The 11,884-nt window shown below is 39.9% G+C and overlaps 1 protein-coding gene across 1 annotated transcript; it reads right to left on the minus strand.

Annotated features, from left to right (window-relative positions):
• Positions 1-4,493: 4,493 nt before the first annotated feature.
• Positions 4,494-11,122, minus strand: LOC103933553 (ABC transporter B family member 11). Its single transcript, XM_009343244.2, is given in 14 exon segments — positions 4,494-5,056; positions 5,135-5,428; positions 5,564-5,827; positions 5,964-6,230; positions 6,336-7,219; positions 7,540-7,813; positions 7,903-8,072; positions 8,075-8,427; positions 8,578-8,816; positions 8,924-9,145; positions 9,262-9,437; positions 9,539-9,593; positions 10,038-10,438; positions 10,975-11,122. Coding segments are annotated over 13 exon segments (3,885 nt in total). The 5' UTR covers positions 10,368-10,438; positions 10,975-11,122; the 3' UTR covers positions 4,494-4,699.
• Between the last annotated feature and the right edge of the window lie 762 nt (positions 11,123-11,884).

Raw genomic sequence — 11,884 nt, forward strand, 5'->3', positions numbered from 1 at the left:
GTGGTGGATCTAAAAGAAATGGTGACAAGGAAAAAGGTCATCAAGGAGGAGGGAGTTCTTGGCCAGGGGGAGCTTCGAAGTATCACGGCAACCGTGGTCAGTCCCAGAATAATAAAAGATTTGAGGGCAAGTGTTACAATTGTGGAAAGAATGGCCACATGGCGAAGGATTGCTGGTTCAAAAGGCCTGCAGAAAGTAACGTCGCCAACTCAGAGAAGAAAATTGAAGATGATTGGGATGTCGTTGCGTCTCTAGCTGTGGAGGAAGAATGGGACGCAGAAGCATCATCTTGTTGGTACTCAGAAAATGAGGCGTCACCTGACCCAAAAGAGTTTGAAGATACGTTGCAAGGGAAACTGGGAGACCAAGCTGCCCAACTCCAACCAAGTTCAGATGAATCAGGAGATCCAAATGACGATGATGTCGAACAGAGAGTGACTCAGAGTCCTTGGCAAACAGATGTGTACCAACAACCACAAGAAGTTAGACCTAGTAGAGTAGAAGTATCAACTCCACAATCACAACTAAGAAGGTCAACAAGAGTACGAAAGCCAAATCCTAAATATGATAATGCTGCTATAACTGATGGAGCACCAAAAGAACCTGAGGTGTTTAAAGAAGCATCACAGAGTTCTGAATGGATAAGAGCTATGGAAGAAGAAATCACTGCGCCTAAGCAGAATCAGACTTAGGATTTGGTGCCAAAGCCAAGGGATGTGAAACCCATATCCTGCAAATGGGTGTACAAGATAAAGCGTCATCCTGATGGTTCAGTTGAAAGGTACAAGGCTCGGTTGGTGGCTCGAGACTTCTCAAGGTATGTGTAGGTCTTCTTTATGAAAGAAAAATCTGACACATTCTCAAAGTTTAAAGAGTTCAGAGAGTCAGCCAAAGGAGAAGTGGGAAAGAAGATCCGTTGCCTGCGCACAGATAACGGGGAGAATATAGCTCAAAAGTCTGTCGAAGTATGCTACATGCAAAGAACGTACCGGGAAGGTTTTGGGCTGAAGCAATGAGGACTGCAGCCTTTGTGATCAACAGACTTCCTCAACCAAGGTTAGGATTTGTTTCTCCCTTTAAGAATCTGTGGAACATGAAACCTACAGTTAGCTATTTTCGAGTATTTGGCTGTGTATGTTATGTATTTGTTCCTGATCATTTACGAAGCAAATTTGACAAGAAAGCTGTTAGATGTATCTTTGTGGGATACGACAGCCAGAGAAAGGGATGGAAATGTTGCGATCCAACAAGTGGAAGATGTTACACTTCACGAAATGTGGTGTTTGATGAAGCGTCTTCTTGGTGGTCATCAGAGAAAGAGGTGCTACCAGACTCTAGAGAATTTGGAGAAAAGCTGCAACAGAAGATGGGGGAGCATACTATCCAACCCCCATTCAAAGATAAATTCCATGCCGTGGGTTCTAATTGAGCCTAAGAAGGCTTCGTCCGGCTGCAAGACGTAAAAGAAAGCGCTACTTGGGAGGCAACCCAATGCACTGAATAAAACAAAGCTTGTTCATTAATTTTCGAGAAATTACAAATGTATATAACAAAGAAAGAGAAAGGTGGAGCCTTCACAAGGGTTGTGTACGTGAGGCCCCACTACGTGGCAACACTCTCGGAGCAGGAGGCATCGGAGCAGGAGGCATCAGAGCAGAAGGCATCGGAGCAAGAGGCATCGGAGCGGAAGGCATCGGAGCAAGAGGCATCGGAGCAAGAGGCATCGGAGCGGAAGGCATCGGAGCGGGAGGCACCGAAGATAGATCATTCAAGGCCCCAAACCTTGGTGGAACGCTGGATGACCCAGGAAAGAGGTGCCTCTAGAAGAAAACCGCAAGCCTTTGACGGTCATCAAGCTCATCAAGCTTCCTCTTCATGCCTGTCGAATAATTGTTGGCAAGCACGTGCAAACTTCGATTCTCGTGCTTAAGCTGTTTGATCTCCTGCTTAAGACTCTCTACCTCCGCCATCAATGATTCAACCTGACGGGAGCGAGCAAGAAGGCGTTGGCCCATGTTGGACACAGAGCCAGGGACTCTTGAACGGCCAACTCATTGGACCGTCCTGAAAGCAGCTGACTATCTTTGGGAGTGAGGAGGTTCCGAGCTACTATCGTAGCCGTTGTTGCATCCGTCATCACAGAGTTCTCACCTGTAAGGGGGCCATGAAAAGATAAGAAAGACGGGCACCATACCTTATCCTGACGCGGCGCGACCGGATCACTGCTTAGACTCAAATCTAAGCAAATGTTCGATGGGTTGGATGAGCTAGCCATTTTTCAAAGAGTTTAAAGAGAAGGGTTGGATGGAGGAAAAACTCGACGGGCCGAAGATGATGTTTGGGAAGTCTTCAAAGTGTGCATTGATAGAGGTGATCGATCACCTCTATTAAAGGAGAGGCGTTGACCGAATCAGAAGACGCGTGGAAGGACATTGCCGCATCCGCACAAGTGTGGGAGACAAAGCCGAAAGCTCCCGGCTTTCCAGAAAGCGAGTGCAACTTTGTCAAAAGCTCCCGGCTTTTCAGAAGACGCGTGAAGGACATTGCCGCATCCGCACTGCCACTTGCCATTACAATTCCTATATACATCAACCAGTAGATTATCCAGTACCATTGTACTGTGATAACCAATCGGCAATTCGCTTGGCGGAAAATCCAGTCTTTCATGCAAGAACTAAGCATGTGGAGGTACATTACCACTTTATCAGAGAAAAGGTTCTGCAAGAAGAGATTGAGATGAGACAGGTCAAGACGAATGATCAAGTTGCGGACTTGTTCACAAAAAGTTTGAGTACAGGCAAGCTCGAAATTTTTCGCTGTTTACTCAGCACAGTGCAAAGAATGAGAGCTGACATTGAGGGGGAGTGTTGAGAATCAATGTCATTTGTAGGTGAAGTAAGTGTGTGAGGTTGGTGAAGTAAGTGGAGGTTGTAGGTGAAGTAGGTGGATGTTGTAGGTGAAGTAAGTGTGTGAGGTTGGTGAAGTAGGTGGATGTTGTAGGTGAAGTAGGTGGATGTTGTAGGTGAAGTAAGTGTGTGGTGTAGCTTTCATTTGGTTTGCTATAAATACCCAAGTCCCCAAGCATTGTATATCATCCAAGGAAAAACAAAGCCTAGAGCTAAATAAGAAAAGCTTTGCTAATTAGTTTGTTTTGTGAGTTTTCTTTAAGAGTGTGCTCTATTTTCTTCTTCTTGGGATCATTAGAGTTATCTTGGATACTCTTCTTATTCAACATGCTATCCACACACCTTATTTTACTTCTTACACACACCTTGATAATTTCTGTCCGTTGATCTTCTTCAATTCATCCGATTCGACGGCCAAAAATTCAAAAGGTGTGTGAGAAGTAAAATGGGGTGTGTAGATATCACACCCCCTCTGTCAGAACTCGTATATGCTCAATTGACAATAGGGTTTGGGTTCACTAAGAGAGCGCGGTTTTGTGAGAGCAGAGGCCATCATATTCATAGGCATCTTCTTGTCTCTCTTATTAGAATCCATTTGGAAAACTGACAAGCAATCCTTGTCCTCTAATGAGTGTATTCACTGGTTCATTAACCACATTCCAGTCCTTATCGAGTTGAAACTAAACCCAAACCTTTTCCTACAAGACTTCATGCATTCAATTAGAACGAAATAGCCGGCCACAACAAACCAAATAATACACAAAGTCTTAGACCAACTCCAATTGTGAGCTAAAAGCCAAATTACCCCTCAAAATTTCCCCCCAAACCCACTCCAACCCAAGGAGAAAATTTGGGCTAAATGCTAAACCAAGGCCAAATTCCCCCCAAAATTTAGCCCAGAAATCGGAGTGGACTCCACCCAATATATATCGGAATTTAAATTTTTTTAGATTAAAATGTTCGTAAAATTAATTTACAATAGTCTACATATTTATTTAAAAAATAATAATAATTTAATAAAAAAATAGTCTAAGTTCATTCTTTAATAATCCTGAGCTAAAATTTTAGGCTAGAATGGTTGGAGCAGAAAAGTTGTTTCTGGGGTAAAAACTAAATTTTCCGGGCTAAAATATTTGACTTTTAGCTCAACTATTGGAGATGGTCTTACAAAAGTGGCTCTTCATATGGTTGCATTTCAATTAAAAGGTAAACGTTGCACCCTTTCCGTTAAATTGAAGAATCGCAACCTTATTCATGAATAGTCATAACCCCATCAAATATAATTTTATTCAACTAAAATAATTTACTTCAATTTAAAATAAATTTTCCAATAGTATTTCCCTTTCATGAATGAATATATCGTATTTTCTTTATTAAGAAAAGTCACAAGTCATTGGTAGAACATCAATAACAAAGTTTGCTTCTCGGTGAACATGTTGCATTCGTCGAACTAACTTGAAATTCCTCTCAAAATGTAATGGGAGAATTTGAGATGAATTATTTTTTCAAAAAGAACTGAAATAATCTTAAAAACTTGTGGTATCATTTCTTTTCAAACAGGCTCACGAACAAACAAAGGCCATCGTCTATGGCTTAAAAATACTTTTTATGCATTCTCTAGAAATAACAATAGTACATACAAGAAGTAAATAGAAAGGAAAAAAGAAGAAAAAAAGAATGTGAAATATAGAACCATTAGCATTTCTGTAATATTTGCCTATTTGGATATGTGGCAATGCCAGTTTTCTCTTTAGTCTTTGGTTGAAACAAAGAAAAGTGTACAAGAAAGAAGCTCATGCATTTGGAGCGCTCATGTGCAGAGCGACCAAGGATGCATAAAATCCATCTGTAATTTTGATCAACTTATCATGCTTGCCTTTTTCTACGATCACTCCGTTTTTAACCACCGCGATCTCATCTGCATTCTTGATTGTCGATAGTCGATGAGCAACAACTACTGTGGTCCGGTTTACCATCACCCTGTCTAATGCATCTTGAACCACTCTCTCAGATTCAGCATCAAGTGCACTTGTAGCTTCATCCAACAGTAATATCTTGGGGCTCTTGATTATCGCACGCGCAATGGCTACGCGTTGCTTCTGCCCGCCAGATAATTGTATCCCTCGTTCTCCTACTACGGTGTCATACCCCTGCACATTGTATTTGGATTAGTTCTGAAACAATCTTGTTATAAACTATCCTAAAAATAATTTATTAAATGTTCTAACCTGATTCAAGCTACTAATGAATTTGTGTGCATTGGCCAACTCCGATGCAGCTATGATTTCTGCCTCAGTTGCATCACCATCCTTTCCATATGCAATGTTGGCCCGGATTGTGTCGTTAAATAAAACAGGTTCTTGCCCCACAAGCCCCATCTGCTGCCTCAACCATTTCAAGTGGAATTTTCCAAGTTCAGTTCCATCAAGTGTGATATGACCTGAATCTGGATCATAAAATCGTTGCAACAATGCTACTACTGTCGATTTTCCACTCCCACTTTCTCCAACCAGGGCAACTGTCTGCAAAACATATTCACCAATACAAAAAACATTATATCAAGTCTTGAGGTTCATCAGTATGTCATGAAGTTACAAGTAAAATTATAAATAAAATAAAAAAGAACACAAATACTGTTCAATTGACGAAATATTTACCTTGCCAGAATGGATAGTTAAACTGAGGTCTTGGAAAATCTGTATATCTGGCCGAGAGGGATATTTAAAGCTTACATGGCGAAGCTCAATATCTCCCTTTACGCTATCCAATTTTATGCCAGACTCGTCACTAGGGTCTATCTTTGACTTCCTGTCTATAATTGCAAATATGGAAGCAGCAGCATTCCTGGCTTTACTAGAATCAGAGCCAAAACTGCTCATATTAGAGATTCCCGTGGCTGCCATGGTCAAAGCAAAGAAAACCTGCAAACCAAATACACATCTTAAAATCAGCTACATACACCTAGGTGTGAATGTATATATCACTTTGATTTCGTACGTATGTTTTCATCACTTTCTGAAAATAACTGGTAGATACATATGGAGAGGGAATAATTACTTGGAAAACGTCGGCAAATTTTGTTTTGCCAGCCTTGACGAGTTTAGCTCCCGCGTAGAAGCTGGTTGCGTAGACACAAAACAGAAAGAAGTAAGATATCCCAAATCCTATTCCACTGATCACGCCTTGTCTTTTCCCTTCCGCTCTTGGGCCTTCACATTTCCTTCTGTATAGTTCCATTACCTTCTTTTCAGCACAGAAAGAAGCAACTGTTCGTATGCTCCCAACTGCGTCATTAGCAACTTGGCTTGCTTCCTCATACATCATCTGCAACCATTTAATTATACATCCTTATGAGACCTCAACAGAAAGAAATAATTTGAAATTACAAGTTTGAAATGTGCTACTAAATCAGGGAGCTTTTAATCATACCTTTGCATCTCCACTGAATCCTTTCATGAACTTTGTTTGAACATAAGCACCAAATCCGATCATAGGAATCAATGCGAGAACAATGAATGCCAGCTGCCAGGATGCAATAAAAGCAATGATCAAACCTGCAATTCCGGTCGCAATGCTATTAACTATCTCAGCTAGCGCATCTCCAACTAGGGCCCGCACTGATGCTGCATCTGCTGAGAGCCTCGCACCAACTGAACCACTTGAGTTCTCGGGCTCATCAAACCACCCAACTTCCATGTGAACCACTCTCTCAAAACACATCAATCTGATACGTTCAATTAACTTACTACCAGCAACCGAAAAGAAGTATCCTCGTACTGGGATTACCAGAAATGATATCAGACCAAGGGTCATAAACATTATTGCCCAAAACTCTGAATCTTTCTTTTGTTGACGAGGTGGTTCGTAGAAAGTCTTTATTACCCTGGAAATAAGGACACCAAAAATGGGAAGTATGACACCGTTAGCGATCGCAGCTAAGCTTCCAAGAAGAAGCGCTGGAATCTCGGGCTTGTTGAGGGCAGCGAGGCGGCGGAGAGAGACCTTTGGACGTGGCTTTGATGCCAGGGCAGCGGCCTCTGGTTCTGCCAATGTAGTGTCACGATTGCTACCAAGTCCTGTGGGTAAACCAAAGGCGACTGAAAATGAATGTCGGCTGCTATTTCCTACAGAGGAATTCAGACTTATGGATCTTGCTAACGACACTCTTTGACTCGACTTTCTAAAAGATTCGGTAGTTATTTCAGATTTGTCTTGAGCTTCTCCTATTTGTTCTGAACCCTTGTTTACTTCTTGCAAGCGTACAAGTTGAGAGTATGCTCCTTCAGGATCCTTGAGTAAGTCTGAGTGCGAGCCTGATCAATGGACAAAGATACGATTAACTAATATGTCTAGCTATACACGTGACAAACAGGCAGGAACCTGGAATCTAACAATCAATTGCAGCCCGGAGTAATCCAAAATTCTGCCAGAAGTACAATCACTATGCCTGGACATTGGACATTATAATAGATTTTTGTGGAAAAAGCAACGCATTATAGTAGAAGAAAGCAATGGATATGTGTCTATTGTTGAATGCATGGCTGATCAGGGGGCGGGAATCGGGAAACATATGCTTTCTATGATTCCATATGCAAGAATAAAATGAATGTGCTAGCTTTATCAGGTAGAATACCTTTTTCAACCAGCTTTCCCTTATGAATGACAGCAATCGTATCTGCATTCCTCACTGTGCTCAAACGATGAGCAACAATAACAGTAGTTCTGTTGACCATAATCCGATCCAATGCTTCTTGAACTATCCTCTCAGATTCTGCATCAAGTGCACTTGTAGCTTCATCCAAAAGTAAAATTCGTGGATCTTTCAAAATTGCTCTTGCTATAGCAATCCTCTGCTTCTGCCCACCAGATAGCTGAGTTCCATGATCACCGACCATGGTGTCAACTCCCTGACCAGGAATAATTAAAGTCCAATGAACTAATATTCTTATGATCACACATATAATATAAACTACAATTAGATAGAATTAGTTGGAACCTGAGGCAATTTATCAATAAATTTGGAGGCGTTTGCAAGTTCAGATGCTGCTTTTATCTCTTCAATGGTAGCACCATCCTTTCCATAGGCAATATTGTCCTTTATGCTGGATGCAAACAGTACAGGTTCCTGGCTGACAAGACCAATTTTACTCCGAATCCATTTCACCTGAATTCTTTTAGGTTTATGCCATCTATCAAAACTTCACCAGATCGTGGATCATAAAATCTCTCTATCAGACTGATGACTGTTGACTTCCCACTTCCACTTTGTCCAACCAAAGCCGCAGTGGTGCCACTAGATATATGAAGAGAGAACCCGTCGAATATTGGTTCATCTGGTCTGGCTGGATAACTGAAATAAACATCTCTCAGCTCTATATCTCCACGAATGTCATCCAAAATCTTTCCTTTTTCGTCAGAAGCATCAATCTCTGGTTTCCTACTGATAGTCTCAAACATCTTAAATGCTGCAGCTTGACCAGCAGCGAATGCACTCAAGCACGGTGATGCTTGCCCCAGAGACCTAACTCATCCAAAATAGTTAATTAAGTTAAATAAAAAGAGGAGGAAAAAAAAAACCAATAAGAGGCACTCACGTATACCTGCATGTGCGTACGAGTATTTACATCAAACACGAAAGAGAAAAAAAAAAGAAACAAAAAAAGGCGCTTACATGGATCCAGTCAAAACAGCAACAATCACATTCAGCACGGCACCCCCAGAATATCCATTATTCCTTACCATTCTTGAACCAAACCATATCGCCAAGGCATAAGTGCAGAACACAACTAGCATAACGATGCCAAAACCTGCTCCAGCAGCAGTACCTTCATAAACGCTTGATTTGTAAGCATCCACAAGATATTTTTTGTAACTTGTTATAGCTTGCTTCTCTCCAGTAAAGGATGCAACCTACATAGAAACCAGATGACAAACATCATACTCTTGGTAAAAAACAATAAAAAAATAAAAAACATAAACATAATTATTTCAATAGTTGCAAGGCTAATGTGACATACGGTTCTGATGGAGCCTATCGTCTGTTCAACAACATTTGCGGCTTTTGCATAAGCACTTTGTCCATGGGATGCCATCTTGGTTATAACGATTGACATAGTTGCACCAGCTGCCACGAGCAGAGGAATCGAGGATAACATGACAACGGTAAGAAGCCACCCTTTGATAAATGCTATTATAAACCCTCCTATGAATGTTGAAAGTAGTTGCAAAAATTTTCCAACCTGCATGAACAAGTGCACGAATATGACCTTTAGTTACATAAAAAGAATAACAAATTTCAAGGTTTTTATTCTCCCTGGGTGAATTTACGGGTGCAATTGTGCAGCCAGCTCAGTACCTTCTCGCCCATGGCATCTTGTATGAGAACTGTGTCTCCGGACATTCTCCCAATGACCTCTCCAGTGTTTGTTTCCAAATCAAAGAAGGCAACGTCTTGTCTCAAAATTGTTTCCAAATACAAACCCCTTATCCTTGCAGCTTGTCTTTCCCCTGTTACCATCCAGCAAGCGACCTCTGTGAACAAGAAATACAGCTGTATCAGTTCAAATGCTTGATATATGAATTGATATATGAATGAATCTCTCTATGTATGCGTTAAAAACGTTTGTACTTACGAAGAGTTGCTGCCACACCTGCCCCGATCGCCAAATACACAAATTTTAGAGAGACCTACGGAGTAGCAGGATAAGCAAGTGATTAACAACATGTTTAAGTTAACAACTTAATGAATCAATAGAGGAAGAGAACATGTTATAATTATCAAATGAATCCCCTAAAAATTTCTGATAAGAAAAAAAAAAAAGAATCCTCTAAGAATAAATGAACATAAAAAATAAGTAAATAAATAAAATAAAAACCTGAGCTCATTAAAATGATTTGAATTTTGGAACTCTAATATTTAAACTCATAAACGTAGTTCAAAACTTAATTAGAAGTCCAACTCGTAATTGAATGAATAATTGAACATAAAACCTGAGCTCAATAAATTGATTTGAACTTGTGGAACTCTAATATTTCACCTCGTAAAAGTAGTTCAAAACTCAATTAAAAGTTCAACTCGATTTTTCAACAAAGATAGAAGATTAACACTCGGCTTGTGCAGCATAAAATTACCTTGGAAACAACAGTAACTACATCTGAATTGTTTTGATTATTTCCAAAGGCATTGACCAAGTCCCCAAATAATATGGTCATAAGGGGCATGCACAAGCCATTCCCAATGGCACCGATTGTGCCAACGAGCATCAAGATAATATCAGTCTTATCTGCAAATGAGAATAGCCTTGAAAATGCAACTTTTTCAACTTTCTCATTTCCGCCGCTCTTGTCTGAGCCTCGATGAGCCCCGTCCGTGCCGGTGTTTTTCTCTTCTACTTGGTTTCCTGAAGTGGTATCCTCACGCTTTTGAGGTATAGCGCCACCCAGGCCATTTTCCTCGGCCATGTTACCAACCCCAAGAACTTATCTCAGTATTGAGGTGTCTTACTCCTGAGTTGTTATACCTCAATCTACACCTGCACAAGCACAGGCCTGTTATCGTCAACTTACAAGCCAAGCCAGCTAAAGATCTGCTAGCAGAAAACTACTTCCATATCTGCAAGCAGGCTTCAGATTTTAAAACGAAAAAAGAAACAAAACCTAAATCTTTATATATATAAAAAAAAAAAAAAAAAAAAAGAACACTACATACTAGTCTTCTATTCCAAGGTGACAAGCAGACAAGTCTAACAACAATACATCACCTCGCCGGCAGGCCAAGGCAGGAAAACAAAACGATCCCAGAGAAAGAAAAACTAGGAGGAGATTGATACTGTAAAGATGTTTTATCAAGTGATTGGGTCCCAATAGAATAAAAAAGACTGCAACTTTATTGAGCAACTGACGGAATCAGATTCGAATCTCTGCAACTCGAGAAACCCAATACAACACCAAATCATTTGGAGCAGTAAAAGAAAGTAATTAAGCAGCATCACAACTTAGTACAGAACAGAAGAGAACCCATATGACATGCCGAATCACAGAAACACAGAGCAAGAAATGAGATACTTACCAAAAGGGTATCTTGAGCTTGAAGAATCCGCCGGCACTCACCAGCTTTCTGTATTTGTGGGGTGCTTGTTCTGACTAATTGCAGATATTTATATAAATGCACTCTGTGCTAGAGCGGTTTGGTATTACTTATCGCGCAAGAATTATAATTGTTAATATTATTAATATTATTCATGACAGCCTTTTCAACCTTTGCGACTGCTATTATGAATATTCACTCATGTGAATGAGTAATGCTATCTATAGCATGTTATTGTACTATATTTTTATATCATTTTATATGGTATTTGATGTAAACAGCCATATCATTTGAATTAATTATATTTTTAAATTTAATTCATTATTTAATAAACTGATAATTAAGAAAAACTAATTAATTAAATGATGATTGTGGTGTACGATGAGTTTTTCTCTTTCATTTCCTTAGGTTTTGTAAATTTTTCAAATGATAAGGCTATCCACATCAGATACCACCTAAGATGGTATAAAAATATGATACAAAAACAGGATATGAATAGTATTATTTTAAAAGAATCTCACATTGATGAAAATACAAATTTTATAAGTGCTTATAAGACGTTTAGCTACTTTTCAAATTTATATATTGCCACTTATTTTTGTAGTGAAATCCTAATTTTTTTCGCTCATTCATATTGAGAAAGGAGAATAGGGCCATTGTGACGTGGGCATGTGGATGGAAATGTCAAATCTACAGTAGTTAGCATCTAGAAGGAAAATCCTTCTTATATTTTCTGAGTCATAAGGCTCCAACAACCACCATGCATTCACCAATAAACAAAATATCTTTTGTTCTAACAAGAAAGATAAAACGACATTTCTTCGTTCCGATGATGGCATTAGCAAGGAAACTACTTCAGGATGTATTCAACTGAAGCACTGTATTTAGACTT

This window comes from the organism of the source record quoted next, unplaced genomic scaffold (assembly GCF_019419815.1).
Source record: "Pyrus x bretschneideri cultivar Hongxiangsu unplaced genomic scaffold, Pyrus_bretschneideri_v1 Contig71, whole genome shotgun sequence".
Taxonomy (NCBI): Eukaryota; Viridiplantae; Streptophyta; class Magnoliopsida; order Rosales; family Rosaceae; genus Pyrus; species Pyrus x bretschneideri.